This window comes from Pelobates fuscus, chromosome 6, assembly GCF_036172605.1.
Source record: "Pelobates fuscus isolate aPelFus1 chromosome 6, aPelFus1.pri, whole genome shotgun sequence".
In the NCBI taxonomy this organism is placed as follows: domain Eukaryota; kingdom Metazoa; phylum Chordata; class Amphibia; order Anura; family Pelobatidae; genus Pelobates; species Pelobates fuscus.
Genome location: NC_086322.1, coordinates 200829969 through 200849226, shown reverse-complemented (window position 1 = coordinate 200849226; position 19258 = coordinate 200829969). Strand labels below are relative to the sequence as shown.

The 19258-nt window shown below is 39.4% G+C and overlaps 1 protein-coding gene across 2 annotated transcripts in view; it reads left to right on the top strand.

Moving 5' to 3' along the window:
• Positions 1-19258, top strand: part of PKD2 (polycystin 2, transient receptor potential cation channel) — a 58742-nt gene that overhangs the window by 16405 nt on the left and 23079 nt on the right. The window contains exons 4-13 of one of the 2 annotated variants that reach the window (XM_063458649.1): positions 1321-1571; positions 2582-2806; positions 10987-11215; positions 12295-12465; positions 13153-13334; positions 14299-14419; positions 14877-14975; positions 15290-15411; positions 16236-16353; positions 17864-18024. In XM_063458649.1, coding sequence (XP_063314719.1) covers positions 1321-1571; positions 2582-2806; positions 10987-11215; positions 12295-12465; positions 13153-13334; positions 14299-14419; positions 14877-14975; positions 15290-15411; positions 16236-16353; positions 17864-18024 — 1679 coding nt within the window. Of the gene's footprint in view, positions 1-1320; positions 1572-2581; positions 2807-10986; positions 11216-12294; positions 12466-13152; positions 13335-14298; positions 14420-14876; positions 14976-15289; positions 15412-16235; positions 16354-17860; positions 18025-19258 lie in introns of both variants that reach the window. The other variant, XM_063458647.1, reaches the window with a different exon arrangement.

The window sequence follows — 19258 nt, the reverse complement described above, 5'->3', positions numbered from 1 at the left end:
CTTATCAGACAGCCACTAGAGGGCTTCCTGAATTGAAACTGACCTTCTGGTTCTTTGTGACGCTGGATGTCCTCACGCTCTGCATGAGGACCTCCAGCATCAGATTTTCCCAATAGGAATGCATTGACTAATGCTCTCCTATTTGGAAATCCAAATGTGAGAATGGCCATTGCTGCGCATGCGCATTAGGTCTTGAGGAGCGTGGGCAAAGCTTGACCCAATGCCGAGGCAGTGGCGGATCCCATCTAGGAAAAATAGTAAAATGCCGAAGCTCTGCCTCCCCCAGCCGGCCCATGTAGGGCCGTCGCTATCCAAGCGCCGACCCTGCTGTGTGCCTCCACGGACCGGAGATCTGAAATCTCCCTAACCAGTCCGCAGGCACATTACTAGCAGCCGGAAGGGGAGGGAGAGAGGAGACCGGGAGCTCTTACCTGCATCTCCTCCGGGTCTCCTCTCGCGCAAACAGAGCGTTGCTATGGTTACCATGGCAACTCTCCAATCTCGAGAGAGTGAACTCTAGCCTCAAAAGCTGCAGGCTAGAGTTCACTCTCTACTAGAACCGCCAGGGATTCTCCACGAGGACCACCAGGGATTGGAAGTAATATCCCACCTCCCAGGCAAAGGTAAGAAGGGAGGGGATGTAAGGTATATATTTTTTAATAATAAAAAAACTTATATAGATTTGTTTTGATCTGCCCCCCCCTACCCCCACACACAATAACTCCCTGTACATTTACACACTGCATCCCCATGTACACAAACGCACACACACTATATCCATCACTCACACACACTGCACTGCACCCCACACATAACACACACTACTATTCCTATCACCTACTATAGTCTCTTTCCCTTACTACAAACGTCAATCCTGGCAGACCCTAGGTAAGGTGTCAAACTGTTCTTAAACGGTTTGACTACTTACGCTATCAGTGCGCCACAGCACTCCTGGCACCAGAGAGCTGTAGTTGTTGTGCCTGAATTGGCTCTGGATCTGCCCCTGCGCCGAGTTACCTATTTTAAGCCTGCAGGAAGGGGGCACAAGGGAGGGGGGCACCTTAGAAACCTATACTGGCACTATAAAATCCCTTTAAAGTAATTTTCACAATAAAGGCCAAATTACTGCTGGTAGCATAGATAATTTGGAGAATTTTTATTGAACTTTTAGGAAATAATTTGGAATTCACTTTGAATTCCCGACAATTCTCACTCTACAGAAGTGTCATACGCACCTTTCTAACTGTTAATAAAGGATTTAGATGTGTCACCAGTTATAATTTGTAAATTAAACTTGTTTGTTTTTCCTTTGAACTGCAGTACACAGAAGGTCCTCTTCTGGATGGTTTGTACTGGGATATGTGGTATAACAACCAAACGATGGGTGAAAATCAAAGCTTTATCTATTATGAAAACATGTTGCTGGGAGTGCCCCGTCTTCGCCAGGTCAAAGTGAGAAATGGAACATGTACTGTGCCAGAGGATTTAAAGGATGACATAAAGGATTGCTATGATATGTACTCTGTTAGTAATGAAGACACTTCCCCGTTTGGACCAAAAAATGGCACCGCGTATGTATTTCATGTTGTTTTTTTATCTTTTCATGCACTTCTTATGTGAATATTTTTTCCACTTTGCTTAGTATTTTGGTGATTGATGACCACTTTATTATTCTTGCACGCATTGTGTTAATGTTTTCTCTAGTTAACATCCCGAATTCTGCAATTTCAGACTTCTGGTTCTCTCGTTGGAAAGCCTAGATCAACACTATGCCGTACATAATGTTCACAGTTCAGAAAATGGCTGTTTTGTTTTGTTTTTCCTATTTTCTATGCATTACCATGATCAGTAAATCTGTGCAAATTTTAGATTCATACTGCCAGAGAGCCCATCCTATCTCCCTAGCCTTACCTCTGGAACCTCATTGATGGGGTTAGGTAGATAAAGATGGGTATTTAGGCACTGTTTAATTCACAACAGTTCTAAGTCACTGCGCTAGAAAAGGAATAGAAATGAGATGTTGAGGGCATTGAGTTTGTAAACTTCGTTGCTGAGACAATAGAGGAGGCATTGACAGAGGCAATGGTTAAAAAACTAATTATCATGGCGGTGTACTAGAATGGGTATTTATTAGTGGACCAAAAGAAAATATGTGCAAAAACGTAAGGTATTTGTCTTACATCTTTAACTGTTTAATTCTGCTTTCTTAAGAACCAACTGTTGCCTTCTGTTAAAGTTATAAAAAAAAGTGTTTTTATGGCACAGCTGCCACCTCATTTGAACCATCTCCCGACAGTTCTTCAAATCTTCTGGTAAAATTTCATGGCACTAAACGTAAACATTCTCGAATAACTTGTACCATATTTAGCTCAGTCAGATAAAGACTTCATCATTTTCCATATGAAACCCTAGATAAGGGCATTCTTACATACACTTTCACATAATTTCTGTTATTTTGAATGTATCTTGTCTTGTGTGTCCACATTTCGTTGTATCCTAGTTTTCTTGGTGGTTAACATAATTGTAGATTTGGCATACTAAAGGAATAAAATGAGTCTTCTTGTATTCCGTGTTTGCACAGCTGGACGTACACCAAGGAAAAAGATCTGAATGGCAGCAGCCAGTGGGGTATCATCTCAACATACAGCGGGGCTGGATATTACTTGGACCTCTCGAGAAACCGAGAAGACTCCTCTGTCCAGATTAAAACACTGAAGGTTAACAAATGGCTGGATCGAGGCACCAGAGCAGTGTTTATTGATTTTTCAGTCTACAATGCAAATCTAAATCTTTTCTGTGTTGTAAGGTATGGTATTGTATTTCATTATTAGTTACATTTCCCAATTGTCTAATCTATCCATGACATTTTTACCTAATCCCAACTCTGTAGTAAAACTGGAGATTTCCATCTTAAAGGGCCACTAAAGTCACTCAGATCACTCAAGTGATCCGAATGCAGTTGTCTTTGCTATTTTTACAAAAAAGGAAATATTTTTACATTGAAAGGTTAAATACACTTTTTGTAGCTGTTTTCATGACAGCCACTAGTAACATAGTAATATAGAATAATGTTCACTTTCACATTGGCAATGGGGGAGGGACAGATGTCCTCGAGGAGGACCCGCCCCAACCATGGCATACTAAATGAACACGCTACCTGCAAAGATGCTCCCGTTGTGCTGAACGCTCCTGGAGGAAGTCCCCAGTCAGACTTTCTCCATTATAGATTCATATTGTGTTCATACACCGCAGCCCTTGCCCTTGCCAAACAGTCCTACTTTTCCTCTCTCATTAGTTCATGCTCCCGCAATCCCAGGCGTCTCTTTGACACCTTTAATTCTCTTCTTCGCCCTGCTGTGGCCACCGCCCAAACTAACCTTACTGCTGACAACTTTGCATGTTGGTTTACTGACAAAATTGAACAGCTAAGGAAAGAATTCTCCCCTACTTGCCATTCTGTTTCTCAACCACACATGCCTTTCCTACCCTTCAGACATTCTCCCCAGCTACTGACCAAGATATGGCTGCTCTTCTCTTTTCCTCTGGCCCCACCACTGTCCCTGCTGACCTTAAACATGCCACTGTAGTACTTATACTAAAAAAATCCCTCGACCCGTCCACCCCCTCTATCGTCCCATATCCCTGCTCCCTTTTTCCTTAAAGCTTCTGGAAAGACTTGACTTTACCCGCGTGTCTCATTTCCTCAATTCCAACTCTCTCCTTGACACTCTTCAATCTGGTTTCCGCCCTCTCCACTCTACTGAGACCGCGCTTATCAAAGTTACTAACGACCTAATCGCAGCTAAATCCAAAGGCCACTACTCCATACTAATTCTTCTTGACCTCTCTGTGGCCTTTGACACCGTTGATCATGCTCTCCTTCTTCAAACTCTTCAATCACTCGGTCTCTGTGACTGTCCTCTCGTGGTTTTCCTCTGATCTCTCCCAACGCTCATTCAGTGTCTCCTTTTCTAATGATACCTCCTCCCCTTGTCCTGTCTCGGTTGGAGTCCCCCAAGGCTCTGTACTTGGTCCCCTTCTATTTTCTCTTCATACTGCCTCTCGGCAAACGTATTACCTCTTTTGGATTCCACTACCACCTGTACGCTGATGACACCCAGTTATCTCTCCTCCCCGGACCTCTCCCCTGCCGTCCTGCAACGTGTCACTGCTTGTCTTTCTTCAATCTCTCTAAAACTGAGCTCTTTGTCTTTCCTCCTGCTAATACTATCCTCCTCTTTTGCTCTCCCTTCAAGTTTTGGTACCCAGATCAGTCCATCCTTGCAAGCGCGCTGTCTTGGCGTCATACTTGATTCTGGCCTCACCTTTGAGCCTCACATCCAGCATGTTGCCAAATCCTGTAGATTCCATCTTAATAACACAGCCCGCATCCTGCCCCTTTCTTGCACCAGATGCTACCAAGGAGCTTGTCCATGCTCTAGTAATTTCCCGCATGGATTATTGTAACCCTCTCCTGATTGGTCTTCCCAAAAGCCGTACTGCACGCTACAGTCCATAATGAACGCTGCTGCCAGACTGATTTTCCTCTCTAGTCGGTTCTCTCACACCTCACCCCTCTGCCAGTCCTTACATTGGCTTCATGTATGCTATAGGAGTCAATTCAAGGTACTAACTCACACCTATAAAGCACTGAACAACTCTAGCCCTCTTATATCTCCTCACGGATCCATAGGTATGTCCCTTCTTGGTCTCTCAGCTCTGCCCGTGACCACCTCCTGTCCGTTGTACGCACCCGTACGGCCAATTCACGCTTGCTGGACTTTTCACGGGCGGCCCCCTTCCTATGGAATAGCCTGCCTACCCCCATCAGACTCTCCCCTAGTCTTGCATCTTTTAAGAAGTGCCTTAAAACCCATGTCTTTAGGAAAGCTTATGGCCTCCAAGACTAACCTCTACCTCACATACCTGTCCCTTGCTCTCTCCTAAAGGGCAGCCCACCTTATTTGACTGCAAATTCCTGTCCTAATGAGTTTTACACCCTACCTCCTATAGAATGTAAGCTCGATTGAGCAGGGTCCTCTTCAACCTATTGTTCCCGTAAGTTTTTTGTAATTGTCCTATTTATAGTTAAATTCCCCTCTCATAATATTGTAAAGTGCTACGGAATCTGTTGGCGCTATATAAATAGCAATAATAATAATAATGTGAAAACACTAGAAGGGGGCCTATAGTCCCTTTAAAAAAATAAATGTTATATATATATATATATATATATATATATATATATATATATATATATATATATATATATATATATATATATATATATATATATATATATATATATATATAAAAATATCAAGAAATAAAGGCTTGCACTCACGGTCTGTTGTTAGAATTAAAACTCTTCTTCTTTATTCAAAATTGCTTAAAACATAGTTGCTGTCATCTTATCGACGTTTCAGCCACATCAGTGGCTTTCATCAGGAAAAACGTTTTTGTAAGCTGAGTTGATCCTGATGAAAGCCACTGATGTGGCTGAAACGTTGATAAGATGACAGCAACTATGTTTTAAGCAATTTTGAATAAAGAAGAAGAGTTTTAATTCTAACAGACCGTGAGTGCAAGCCTTTATTTCTTGATATTTTTACATATGTTTTGGCTATGGCTGGAATGCACCCGGCAATATATAAATAATATATATATATATATATATATATATATATATATATATATATATATATATATATATATATATATATATATATATATATATATATATATAGGTATAACACTTGTATATCAATCAGTATGCGATCAACTGCTTAACCCATATGGTTGGTAAGATTCACCCAAGTTTAGCAATTCTTGCAATGCCATTACAGGCTGTTAGTTACTATTGTGAATTTAGCTTCTGAGAGGGTCTGGATTGGCTCTGGATTTTCTTTCTGAAAATCATGCAAAGCATTTAAATGGACACTATAGTCACCAGAACAACTACAGCTTGTATTTGTTCTGGTGAGTAGAATCAGTCCATTCAGGCTTTTTGCAGTAAACACTGTCTTTTCACAGAAAATGCAGTGTTTACATTACCGTCTAGTGATGGCCACTCATCAAATGACTACAAGAGGTGCTTCCAGGGGCACTGCTTCACAGTGTGCAGTACTGTCACTCAGTGTCTCCACCCTCTGTATGCAGACACTGAACTTTCCTTATAGAGATGCATTGATTCAATTAATCTCTATGAGGAGATGTTGATTTGGCCAGGGCTGTGTTTGACTTGTGCTGGCTCTGCCCCTGATCTGCCTCCTTGACAGTCAATCCTGTTGGAAAGCATTGTGATTGATTCAGAGAATAATTTCTGATGATGTCGTGGCAGAGGCAGCAGCTGCAGATTTGAATACAAGTAAGATTCTACTATATTTAGGGAGGTAGGGGTGGGTCGGGGGGTTAACGGGGGGCTAGATGGTGGTTTAAACATAGAAACATAGAATGTGATGGCAGATAAGAACCATGCGGCCCATCTAGTCTGCCCAATTTTCAAAATACTTTCATGAGTCCCTGGCCTTATCTTATAGTTAGGATAGGCTTATGCCTATCCCACGCATGCTTAAACTCCTTTACTGTGTTAACCTTTACCACTTCAGCTGGAAGACAGTTCCATGCATCCACTACCCTCTCAGTAAAGTAATACTTCCTGATATTATTTTTAAACCTAATTTAAGACTATCCTCTTGTTGTGGTAGTTTTTCTTATTTTAAATATAGTCTCCTCCTTTACTGTGTTGATTCCCTTTATGTATTTAAATGTTTCTATCATATCCCCCCTGTCTCGTCTTTCCTCCAAACTATACATGGTAAGATCCTTTAACCTTTCCTGGTAAGTTTTATCCTGTTTCCAAAGTATCAATATCCTTCTGGAGATATGGTCTCCAGTACTGTGTACAATACTCCAAGTGAGGTCTCACCAGTGTTCTGTACCATGGCGTGAGCACTTCCCTCTTTCTACTGCTAAAACCTCTCCCTTGATAAACCAAGCATTCTGCTATAATTTCCTGCTGCTCTATTACACTGTCTACCTACTCTTAAGTCATCTGAAATTATTACCCCTAAATCCTTTTCCTCAGATGTTGAGGTTAGGACTCTATCAAATATTCTGTACTCTTCCCTTGGGTTTTTACGTCCAAGATGCATTATCTTGCACTTATCCACATTAAATGTCAGTTACCACAACTCTGACCATTTTTCTAGTTTACCTAAATCATTTTCCATTTGGCTTATCCCTCCTGAAACATCAACCATGTTACATATCTTAGTATCATCAGCAAAAAGACACACCTTACCATCAATACCTTCTGCAATATCACTAATAAAAATATTAAAGAGAATGGGTCCAAGTACAGATCCCTGACTGGTGACAAGCCCATGCTTCAAATATACTCTATTAATTACAACCCTCTGTTTCCTGTCACTCAGCCACTGACTTACCCATTCAACAATATTGTAATCTTAAAACCTAAAGCTTGCACTTTATTGATAAGCCTTCTATGTGCCACAGTGTCAAAAGCATTACTGAAATCTAGGTAAGCAATGTCTACTGCACCACCCTGATCTATTATTTTAGTTACCCAATCAAAAAAATCAATAAGATTCTTTTGGCATGATCTCCCTGAAGTAAACCCATGTTTTCTCTGATATTGAAATCCATGTGTTTTTAGATGTTCAACAATCCTATCCTTTAACATGGTTTCCAATACTTTCCCCACTACTGAAGTAAGGTTTATGGCCTATAGTTGCCCGACTCCTCCCTACTACCTTTCCAATCTTCTGGGACTACTCCTGTTAACAATGATTGGTTCAATAAATCTGTTAATGGTTTTGCTACAACACTACAACACTAAGCTCTTTTAATAGCTTTGGGTGTACTCCATCAGGTCCCATTGGCTTATTTGTCTTTACTTTTGACAGTTGAAATAGAACCTCTTCCTCTGTAAACTCACATGTAATAAATTACTAATTTGTCCTTTTTCCTAACTGAGGTCCCTTTCCTTCATTTTCATCTGTAAATACCGAACAAAAATATTCATTGAGGCAGTCAGCTAGACCTTTGTCCTCTTCTACATACTTTCCTTCTTTTGTTTTTAATCTAACTAATCCTTGTTTTACTTTCCTTTTCTATTTATGTATCTAAGAATGTTTAGTCCTTCTTTTCTACTGACTGTGCTATTTTCTCTTCTGTGTGTGACTTGGAAGCTCTTGTAACTTGCTTAGTCTCTTTCTACCTAAACTTATAGATCATTATGTCTTCCTCACTCTGGTTTTATTTATTTTTTTATAGTTCCTAAATGCTGACTTTTTGTTTTTTACCATGTTGGCCACATCTGCGGAGTACCACAGTTGTTTCTTAAATTTTTTGCTTTTACGAACAAGCCTAATGCGATTTTCTGTTGCCTTCAGTAGTGCAAATTTTAAACACTCCCATTTTTCTTGGACTCCATTTAAACTGCTCCAGTCTGATAATGCCTCCTTTACACATATTCTAATTTATAGAAAAGTTTTTTTTTTTTTTTTTCAATTCTTTATTTTTGACTGGCATTATAGTACATAAATCACATTGTACAAAAGGTTCAACATATCAAGAACAAAAACCTGTACATTGTTACACATCTCAAGAATCAGCATCTTATCAATCAAAGAGTTCTAAATTAAGTGATCCTCAACATACAAAGAATTTTCTGAACCCCTAAAGCTATTCAATATTAACCCCGTCAGGTTTTTAATATAGTATATACAAAAGAAAGACAATGTTTCGTTAGTGTAAAAAAAAGTCTGTTTTTCTAATGTCTATAACTTTGGTTTTTGTGTGGTGTGACTCAGTCACTGTTCTTATATTAAACCACACTGACTGATCACTGGATCCTGAAGTTTCACCTATAGTAATATGATAGCAGATCTCCATTTGTTAACCATAAATCTAGTATGGCCTCTTTACGAGTTGGCTCCTCAACGACTTGTTTTAGAGACAATCCCAGTATGGAGTTTAGAATATGTATGCTCCTGGCACAAGCAGCTATTTTTGTTTTCCAATTCACATCAGGAAGATTAAAGTCACCCATGATGATAACTTCCACCTTCATTGTCATTTTAGCTATTTCCTCAACTAGTACATTATCTAACTCTTCAATTTGTCCTGGGGGGCCTATAAATCACACCTACACGAGTTACTGTGTGATTACCAAATTCTAACGTAACCCAAACGGACTCTATGTTCGCCTCACTAACTTTTATTAGGCTAGATTTTATGCTACCCTTCACATACAGGGCCACCCCTCCTTTCTTGCCTTCCCTGTCTCTCCTATATAAAGAGTACCCTGGTATTGCTATGTCCCAGTCATTTTTCTCATTATACCATGTCTCAGTAACAGGGACTAAATCTACATTATCAGTTGCAATTATTGCCACAAGTTCTTGGATCTTATTCCCTAAACTGCAAGCATTTGTAGACATGACTCTAAGCTTATCATTTTTTAACACACTTGATACAAGCACTGTTTGTCCTTGTTTTGGGGGACCATGTCTTATCACCCTTTTGCCCCTCCCCCTCCCCCTTTCCTACCCCCTCCTAGTTTAAATACATCCTAGCAAAACCTCTGAACTGCTCACTGAGAACATAAATTCCCTTTTGAGAAAGATGCAAACCATCTTTTTTTTGTAGTTTATTTCCATCCCAAACAGAGCTACCATGAGAAATTAAGCCAAATCCTTGCTCCCGACACCATTCACCAAGCCACAAGTTAAAGTCCCTAATATGCATCCGCCTGTCGTTCTGAGTGTTATGCACAGGTAGAACTTCAGAGAATGACAGTGTGGAAGCAACCTGCCGTATATCATTGGCAAAAACACAAACCTTCCTTTACATCTGAAGCCTCAGGTGGACAAATACATCCAATTCCCCTTCCAGCTTTGCTTGCTATTATATTATATTATATTAAAAATACGTCTCCTGTCTCTTTGAGCAGTAGCTCCGGGAAGACATCTCACAAGGCTGCTATTCTCCATCTCCACACCTCTTATGATAGAATCCCCCAACAACAACTGCTTTCTATCAAGCCTCATCTTGTCCTTTTTGTCATTGGTGGGTTCCACAAACTTGGTGCCTGAGCCTGTCTCCACAACACCACTACACTCTGAAAGCAATATGCTTTTTATCTACAACTCTTAAGTCTACCAGATCCCACAGTAATCCATCTGCCATTCCTAGGCTGTCTTTTTGGCAGTGGCTTTGCAACAGTCTCAGCCTGAGTTTGTTTAACAGATAATTTACAAATCTCAGACTTCAAAAATACAATCCCCTGCTGTAAAATAGAGAACTGTCTACAGATTAGACAGCATCCAAATCTCCAAAAAGTGGAACGTGAAACAAATGCATAACAACTATTACACTGAACTAAGTCTGCCATATTAATGAGGTGAGTAATTTTAACACAATTTGAAGCAGCACTTATAAACCGCAACCAAGCTATAACACTATAGGGTCAGGAATACATGTTTGTGTTTTTGACCCTATAGTGTTCCTTTAAAACTAGACCTCTTGGAACTTGGGCATTTCTGTTCTTGTTAATAACCATGTGGTTTTATTTATTTTTAAACATCGGTGTCATATACTCTACTTTACTGTATATAATAATTAGTTCAGTATGTCTTTGAGAGCATTTAGAAGTTCCACCTTAAGTTGACACTCTGTTATTCTGTTTTGGGTAACTAAAGGAAAGAAAGGTTAGCATTTGCTTCTGCCGTTTTTGGGTGTCGAGCACTGTCAGAAGTGGAGTCCACAAACGTTTGGATTAATCGTCAAATGTCAAGCTAAATTTTTTTTTTTTTTTTTTTTTGGGGGGATTGAGAAAGGCCCACGTCTAGGGTTGACATTTGTGCAGATACAATCACTCTCCTAAAAAGGGTGCAGGACAATTAAGTTAGTAAGACAGGTAAGCTGAATAGAAGTTTTAATGCTGTATTTATTTTTCAGCTTATTGGTGGAGTTTCCTGCAACAGGCGGCATTGTCACCTCCTGGCAATTTCAGACTGTGAAGTTGATCCACTACATTTCCACATTTGACTATTTCTTGGCTACCTGTGAAATTGCCTTGTGTATTTTTATTCTGTATTACATAGTGGAAGAAATCATTGAGATCCGCCTCCATCGGTTACATTACTTCCGCAGTCTCTGGAATTGTTTGGACATTGTCATTATTGTGGTGAGAAACCTTTCTGTCAATGCACTGTGATCCTCAATCTGATAGTGTGTGTGTGTGTGTGTGTGTTTTTACTTTTTTTGTTTAATCAGTCAACAGACCTGCTGATATGTTGTATTAAGTGGACTGAAAATGTCCACTCTCCCACTCCAGATGGACAACTGGAAATTAAACCCTGGCATTTTGGCCAGATAAATCATTTTAATGTAAAGGACTATTGAGGTGGAAGCAGGCAGGGTCTATTTGGTTCTTTTTGGTTCTTTTAGGGACTAAGGACCAGCAGTATCAAATGCAACACAGGGGGGAGTTGTTGTGCTCGTAATAATCACTTTCACTCCATAGTGGCCCACGAAGTACATATACTAGCATGTGATGTCACTTGACATCAGTAAAACAGACTCTGTTTAGCGGAGCCAACTAAAGCACCGCTCCCTGCAGCTTCCTTGCACCACAGCACACCAAGGATGAGCATACTCTGAGGTGAAGAAATGGGTAGGGTCCTAATAATAACTGAATAGGAAACAAAACGGGAAGGGGTGGCCATGTGTGATGGGATAAAATGGCCTGCAGACTCAAGGGTAATTGAATAGAGTCTATTCTCAGCATTGCAAAGAGTGAAGAAAGCAGGTTTTCAGTGTTTGGGTGGGAGGAAAAGACCGCCAAGAGAGGAGATGGGAGAAGTGCATGCTGCCAAGCCTGCGGAGAGTGAAGAAAGCAGACTGCTGAGATTCAGGAGAGGACAAACGCAGGGATTGGAGGGTAGAGTGAGAAGTCTGCTGGTGCTTGGGAGGGGGGTGAGAGCTGTGAGGGACAGCACAATAAATAATTGTATTCTAAGATTGTCAAGAATTTATTAAAATTTCTACTTTGGAATTTATCTTCGTATTGTAAACTCTATCCTATTTCCACTTTCATGTACAGTAATTGTGCTCAATTTACAATTTGAAGAAGGGTCCTATTGCTATAGAATTGTCGCTATCATAGTAGACTTAAAACATTTGAATTAGTCCGGACACTGTAATTTAAATTGTTTGCTTGTTAACAAAGTTGAAACTGTTTAATGCTCTTTCTTTTACCTTTAGCTCTCACTGGTTGGTTTGGCAATTGGTCTGTACAGAATATCGTCTGTGGAAGAACCACTTAACAATCTACTATTGGACCAGAATGCATTTCCGAACCTTGAGTCTCTAGCTTACTGGCAAATTCAGTTCAACAATGTTGCAGCAGTGACTGTGTTCTTTGCCTGGATCAAGGTACTGCAAACCATTACCACTTGCCCTTTCTTTCTTTGTTGACCTGATACAAAATAGACTTACCTGCACTGCGTGTATTCATGAGGGTAATAAGTAGCACCATTACTGTATTCTATGATGGTTGGTTTACATCCACATACTGCATTACATTACACAATCAGCCTAGTGTATGAAATTAACATGAGATGAGTGAGAATGAACCAGAAAAATGACTTCATGGGACAAGAATTTTGGCTATACGGATACACAAATGGGTTTCGGCTTCGTAATTAAATGGTTCAAAATTTCCATTGGCCACTAGCCGTTGGTTTACCATAACTCACCCTTACCCGCTCCCAAGAGGTTTGCAGTGGCAGGTAACACTTGGACCTGTCTAGTAGTGTAGGAAGTGTAGCCATGTTTTTAAGCATTACAAAGCTGTACTTTCACATCATCAAACCTTTTTACTAAAACCGTAGTTGAGGCTGAACTTTTGGAGCAAGCTCACCTAACCTGTTCTTTAATAGGTGTGATTCATGGGAATCTGGTTCTTCTGCGATACCTTTATACAATATTGGGTTATATTTAATATCGTGGAAATGTATTTTTTCTTTTTTGTTTAACAAAGCCTGTATGCGTTATTTATGAATATTTCAGTGTGTTTATAAAGGGGCTGTTGCTATAAAATATATTGTTCTTTACTGACAGCTCTTCAAGTTTGTGGACTTCAACAGAACAATGAGCCAGTTGTCAACAACCATGTCTAGATGTGCCAAAGATATTCTCGGTTTTTCCATTATGTTTTTTATTATATTTCTTGCCTATGCCCAGTTTGCTTTCCTTGTGTTTGGCACCCAAGTTGATGACTTCAGTACTTTCCAAGACTGCCTGTAAGTATACATTGCTGAATGGTAAACATATTCATTTATAACAACGGATGAAGGAGTCACTATTTTGTGCCGTTTAGGCGTAACAGGATTGTTCAACTTAATAACTAAAACTAAACTTTAAATTTTTGCTTGTTCAGCCAAAATATCTATTTTATATTAAGTGTGCCTGCACATATCCTGATGTATCATGGCAAATAGGGCTTTCTGTTGATACCTAATCTATGCAGCTAAGCATTATACGATTAAAATATGCAAAAAGTGGGGGATAAAATAAATAAACATAGTGTTGTGTATATTTTTTATATTTAACTCTTCTTGAACCAAAACTGCAAGATGTCTCTTGCCCATGACGACATCAAATCCCACTATTGCCAGGATTTATGTCCTGACAATGAGTTAAACCTATTATAGTGCTGATCTATTTTATATATTTTTTCTTTTTTTTTTTTCTTTATCAGTCTGGTTGCTGGTTATAAAATATTTAATATCCTGGCAAAGTAAAAGTTCCTGTGGATATGTTTTTACTAAATATATGTGAAAGCTCTCTTGCTATTACAATGCAGCTTCAGCTGTGTATTAGAAGACCTCTAACACCAGGGGTGCCCAAAGTTAGATACCCAGATGTTGCAAAACTACAACCCCCATGATGCTTTGCATGCCTCTGTATGTCTTTAGAATAACAAAGCAGCATGGAAGTTGTAGTTTTAAAACATCTGGGGATCTACCATTTGGGCACCCCTGTCTTACACCATTTGTTTTACACTTCTTACTGTATCTAGATTCCTGCTCTCATCATACAAGTGAGTGATGAAATGTACCTGACTCCTTCATAGAGATCTGTGAAGGAGTGGAGTTGTAATTGCATTACAGTTATGTCCCATTATGTTCTGTTCTTTGTTTTCTTGGAAAAATAAACCCTTGTTATTGAGTACAACACTGATTGACTATAATATCCATGTTTCAGCCTCACTCAATTTCGTATTTTGTTGGGAGATTTCGAATTCAATGACCTTGAGGAGGCAAACCGCATTTTGGGCCCCATTTACTTTACTACTTTTGTGTTCTTTACATTCTTCATTCTTTTGGTATGTATTTTCATTTTATTGTCACTGGAACTTTAATTTGTTTTTTTGTCAGTATTTATAGTGTATAAATGTACTGTTTTGCACCCCTGTGACATATCTGTCACCCCTGTGACCAAACCTGCAAAGTGACAGATGCACTTTTAAGTGGGGGTAAAAAAACGCGCACACGCACTCACGCACTCACTCACTCGCTCTCTCTCGACTGTTTGGTATTGACTTTATTGTAACCCTGATTTATAGATTTCTCATAGACTCTTTATTGGGGATGCCTGTTCACCCCATTCAGCAATTCCACACATCATCCCCATTAGCAGAATATCCAATTCTCATTGTACGATGGGCTTTAAGTAAAGCACATATATGGTAATTGGACAATGGGAATGCATGTTTGTGCACACTGTGCGTTCTTGGGGTGGGAGTACATCAATGGTGTACTCATCTTGTCTGTCTTCCACAGAACATGTTTTTAGCAATCATCAGTGACACCTACTCCGAAGTGAAAACTGACATGGCACAGCAAAAGAGTGAAATGGAACTGACCGATCTAATAAAAAAGGTAAGGATTTTGTGGGGAGTTTATTTTTTGTCTTGTTTTTTTCTACGTCTGTGTCTTTGTCCGCTTGTTATAATTGCATAGTGCAAGATGGGTAATGAGCTGATCATGGCTTTCAAAACTTTTTTTTTTCTTTTTTTTTAAATAAATGCCTTTGCATTACTGCCAGTCACTTGGGCTATATTCCCTTTCCCTGAATAAAAGAATTAGATTTGATGTTATCTTGTATTAGGTCCACATTGTTATTCTAATCTCCACATGTACTGAATATAATGGAATCCTGAATAATTGGCTGTATAACATGTATATTTTCTCAGGGTTGCAGCAAAGCAATGGTGAAACTTAAACTGAAGAAAACAGCAGTGGATGATATTTCAGAGAGCCTCCGTCAGGGAGGGGGGAAGCTGAACTTTGATGAGCTCCGCCAGGACTTAAAAGGGTAATGACAATCTATTCTTGATTTAAAGGCAAGAGTGAGTGAGATTAATCAAATTCTGAAAAGTAGTACGAAGATGTAAAAGAGGAGATGTCACAAGTGGAATGGACCTGTACCTTTTTTTTCCCATGGTGATTGTTCCAGTTTTAGGATGTTTTTTCCTGAAGATGACCCTTTGATAAAGTCAATCCACCGTCTATCTGGATAGGATGGGGGCACTTAATATGACAGAGCAATATTCTGGATTTGAGCACTGTTGCCTTTCACTGGGAAGTGGATTGGGGCTCTCTGTAAATTAGTTGTTCTGGTCTGCAGGTGGTAGTAGTTACATTGCCGAGGTTTGGTATGAGGATGTTTTGAATGAATATCCAGAATTATTAATCCCAAATGCTTACTGGACTGTCTGTCTGCTTAATTGATTTGCATATCAATAATACATATTACAATTTTGAATGGTAGTAATTGGCTACAAACTTTGAGTTAATCCTTCCCCAAAGCTCACCATTTTCTCTGCCAGTAGGTCCCAGGATTTTATCAAACCACTGAGCTTGGCAAAAGCTGTGAATAGACTGCACTTAAGAATGCCACCACGTTATAGAGCTTCTTACCTTTTAAATTGACTTGTGCTGTTACTTTAGGAGTTTTGTATAGACTTGCTTATGGACTTTCTTATTATAGAATAGTGTAGCTCCTAACAGAGGGTCTACACACGGTCTTCGTAGACAGAAAGTTAATCTGCAAAGAAGTTTCCAATGTTTGAGAAATTGGGGGGGAAAAAATATGCCATCGGAAATATGGTGTCTTACAGTCTGCCATTTGTTTTACAGCAAGGGACATACAGATGCAGAAATTGAGGCAATTTTTGCCAAGTATGACCAAGATGGTGATCAGGAGCTTACAGAGCATGAACATCAGCAGATGAGGGATGATTTGGAGAAAGAGAGGGTGAGTAACGTAACAGAACAAACAAAAAAACAAAAAACATAAATTTTATGGGCCATTTTTTCCCTATTTTCCAAATCAAGATTTGGTAAGTCAACTTGTTATAATAGATTTATATGTTTATGGTATCTATCTGACCATGCGGACATTGTTTTAAAAAATAACACATACCGTGGTTATGGTGCAATGAGTCTTTGGGCACTTTACCACGACCCTTCTGCAGCTGATCACTATCTGTCCAAAGTTGTCCAACCTTGGGGGGGGTGTAATAACTGGATTAATATTATTGGCAAGCAAGTTTTGATGGCAATGGACCAATAATTCCAAAATGAGACCACTATCTGACTGACCGCATAGGTGGTGTGCTGTATGTGCCAATGTCAAAGCCCTATTTTTTTTGCCAAACTGCTCCAAAATGGGGAACGGCACTCAGACTCCTTTCGTAACCAGTACACGGAGCTATTGTGGGTATAATGCTTAGACAGTTCCTTTTAAAACGTAAAATCAAAAAATTGATTTTTAGTTAATTGAAAATGGGTATAATGCCTACTTAACATCAGGTAGATATCTTGCTTAATAGCCTGCTAGAAATTATCATGAGGTTCGTCAAAATCTCACAATTACCACTAGAGTTGACACAAGTACAAACCAGTGAGACTGCCCATTCAGTGTCTAATGCTAGAAAGCATAAATGTTCAAATGTCGGTCCTTAGTGTACTCCCATACTTCACCGCTCTAAGACTGTGCTGTCTACTGACTGATATGATCTTTGCAAAAGCAACAATAAATAAGACCTGTATGTAAGCTCAGCACAGAGGCCTCTCAATGAGAAACGTATTTTGCAAACTTGTTGTAGATGCAACCCCAGTAATGATAAATGCATAAATAAATGCATGTGTTTTTGTTAGGGGTATAGCTACTAAATGTTGTTTGTAGGTGGATATTTTTTGTTTTCTTTTATTATAAAAAAAAGGGATTTCCTTTAAAAACATAACAATGTTGCTTGATTGCTGTTACTGTTTAACGACACTAGGGGTCAGCATCTATGTTTAGAAAACTGGTTGTATCCTATGCAGTTATTTCATTGCTTCACCCATTTACTGTAAGTCTTTAACTTTAATACATAGATGTGATTTAATAGAATACATATTACAATCACCTTAACACACTACCATCTGAATGGGGTTTTAAAGTTTAGCTGCTTTACAAAAAAAATGTTCTACAATTTTTCATAATGTAGTAGAATTTCCATTAACTCTTGTGAGCGAAGGAGAATTTAACTGACTGATCCACCTGTATATTTGAGAAGATCCTGAAAAAGTCCCATGAAAGGCTTCTGGTGATTAGGTTTTGTGAAACCCTTTGTTGGTGAGAACGGAGGATGCACTGTGGTTAGTAGGGTCCATGACTTAAACGTTCTATTCCTAGACTTGATAAAGTAGAAATGTTTCTCATTTTCACTTTGTCATTTCAACGTGCAATCAGTAGCTGTGTGTTTGTTTTCCACAAGGAGGACCTGGAGTTGGACCGAGGTTCCTTATCTCGTCCTATGAGTGGTCGTAGCTTTCCGAGGAGTTTGGATGATTCGGAGGAGGATGATGATGAGGACAGTGGACACAGTTCTCGTAGAAGGGGCAGCAGCTCCAGTGGAGTCTCTTATGAAGAATTTCAAGTGTAAGTTGTCTAGCTTTGATTAATTCTAGATACACACGCCTTGGGCTATTGTATAAAGTGTGTACCTGTGAGTTTTGCAGAAAATTTTGATAATAATCCAGATTTGTTAATATTCATGACTAGCATTAGTGATTTGAAGTGGTCATTGTGTTTTAAATCTATATGTGCAGCGTTTAAATAAGAACAGCGGCACCCAGGTAAGAGGACAAACTGTTACTGAGGAATGTCGCCATTCCTCAGTAACCATTACTCCTAACATCATAACTACTAAAGCGGCTAGTTGGGATGCTTAAAGGAACCCTTTAATGTCTATATATCTAAAGGACTGAAACCTATAAACTATTTTTGCCTGCTTTCTGGCATGTACAAAAATAAAACTCCAACAAATAGTTGTCAGGAATAGAAATAACCCAACACGCAAACCCAGGATAAATCCTTGGAGTGGCTGGGCTAGTGCTGAGGATATTTGGACAATCGGGCAGAGTAAACATGAGACAGGCCAGTGTCAAGGGTTACTGAGAAACACAGAATCGATAAATAAGCCAAAGGTCAGGACAACAGGGAACAGGAATGGTCAAACAAGCCGAGGTCAGAAATAAATATAGCCAATATATGCTGAAAATGCACTCTCCGGTAACAAGACCCTTGACTAGGACGTCGTGACAAGGAAACTAGGAAGTATGTATATCCTTTAATTAGTTGTGATTGGTTACAGAGGGCTGTGATGTCATAAGTGTGTACATATCCTCAAAAAGCACCACATAGACTGACAATATAACCGGAGATACATGGAAGGGTTCCATGTCATAAATTATGTCGGAACAAGGCACCATGGAGTTAGGGACGAGTGAGGAATGTCTTGTGTTCGTCAAAAGTGATGTCACTTCCGTGATGGCATGGTGCTATTAAATTGATAATATTCTGTTATATGCGTTTCTACAAGCATTAAACTGCATCTTCTCTTTTTTTTTTTGACAATCTGTGTGTTTATTTAGATTATATCAAGAGCAAGGCATACATTATATCATAACAAACATGTAAGCAGTTATAAGGGATAATGAGTAAACAAACAGAGGGGGAGTAGTACAAGGACATTGGTGAAAAAAGCGTGTTGAGTGTTCTCCTCTACATCGAGGGAGCAGGAGTCCCAACCAGGGAATTTCAGCCCCATCATATAATGGGGAGGCTCAGCTTTGACTCCAAGAACCAGGCAGGATGTATAGGACCAATTTCA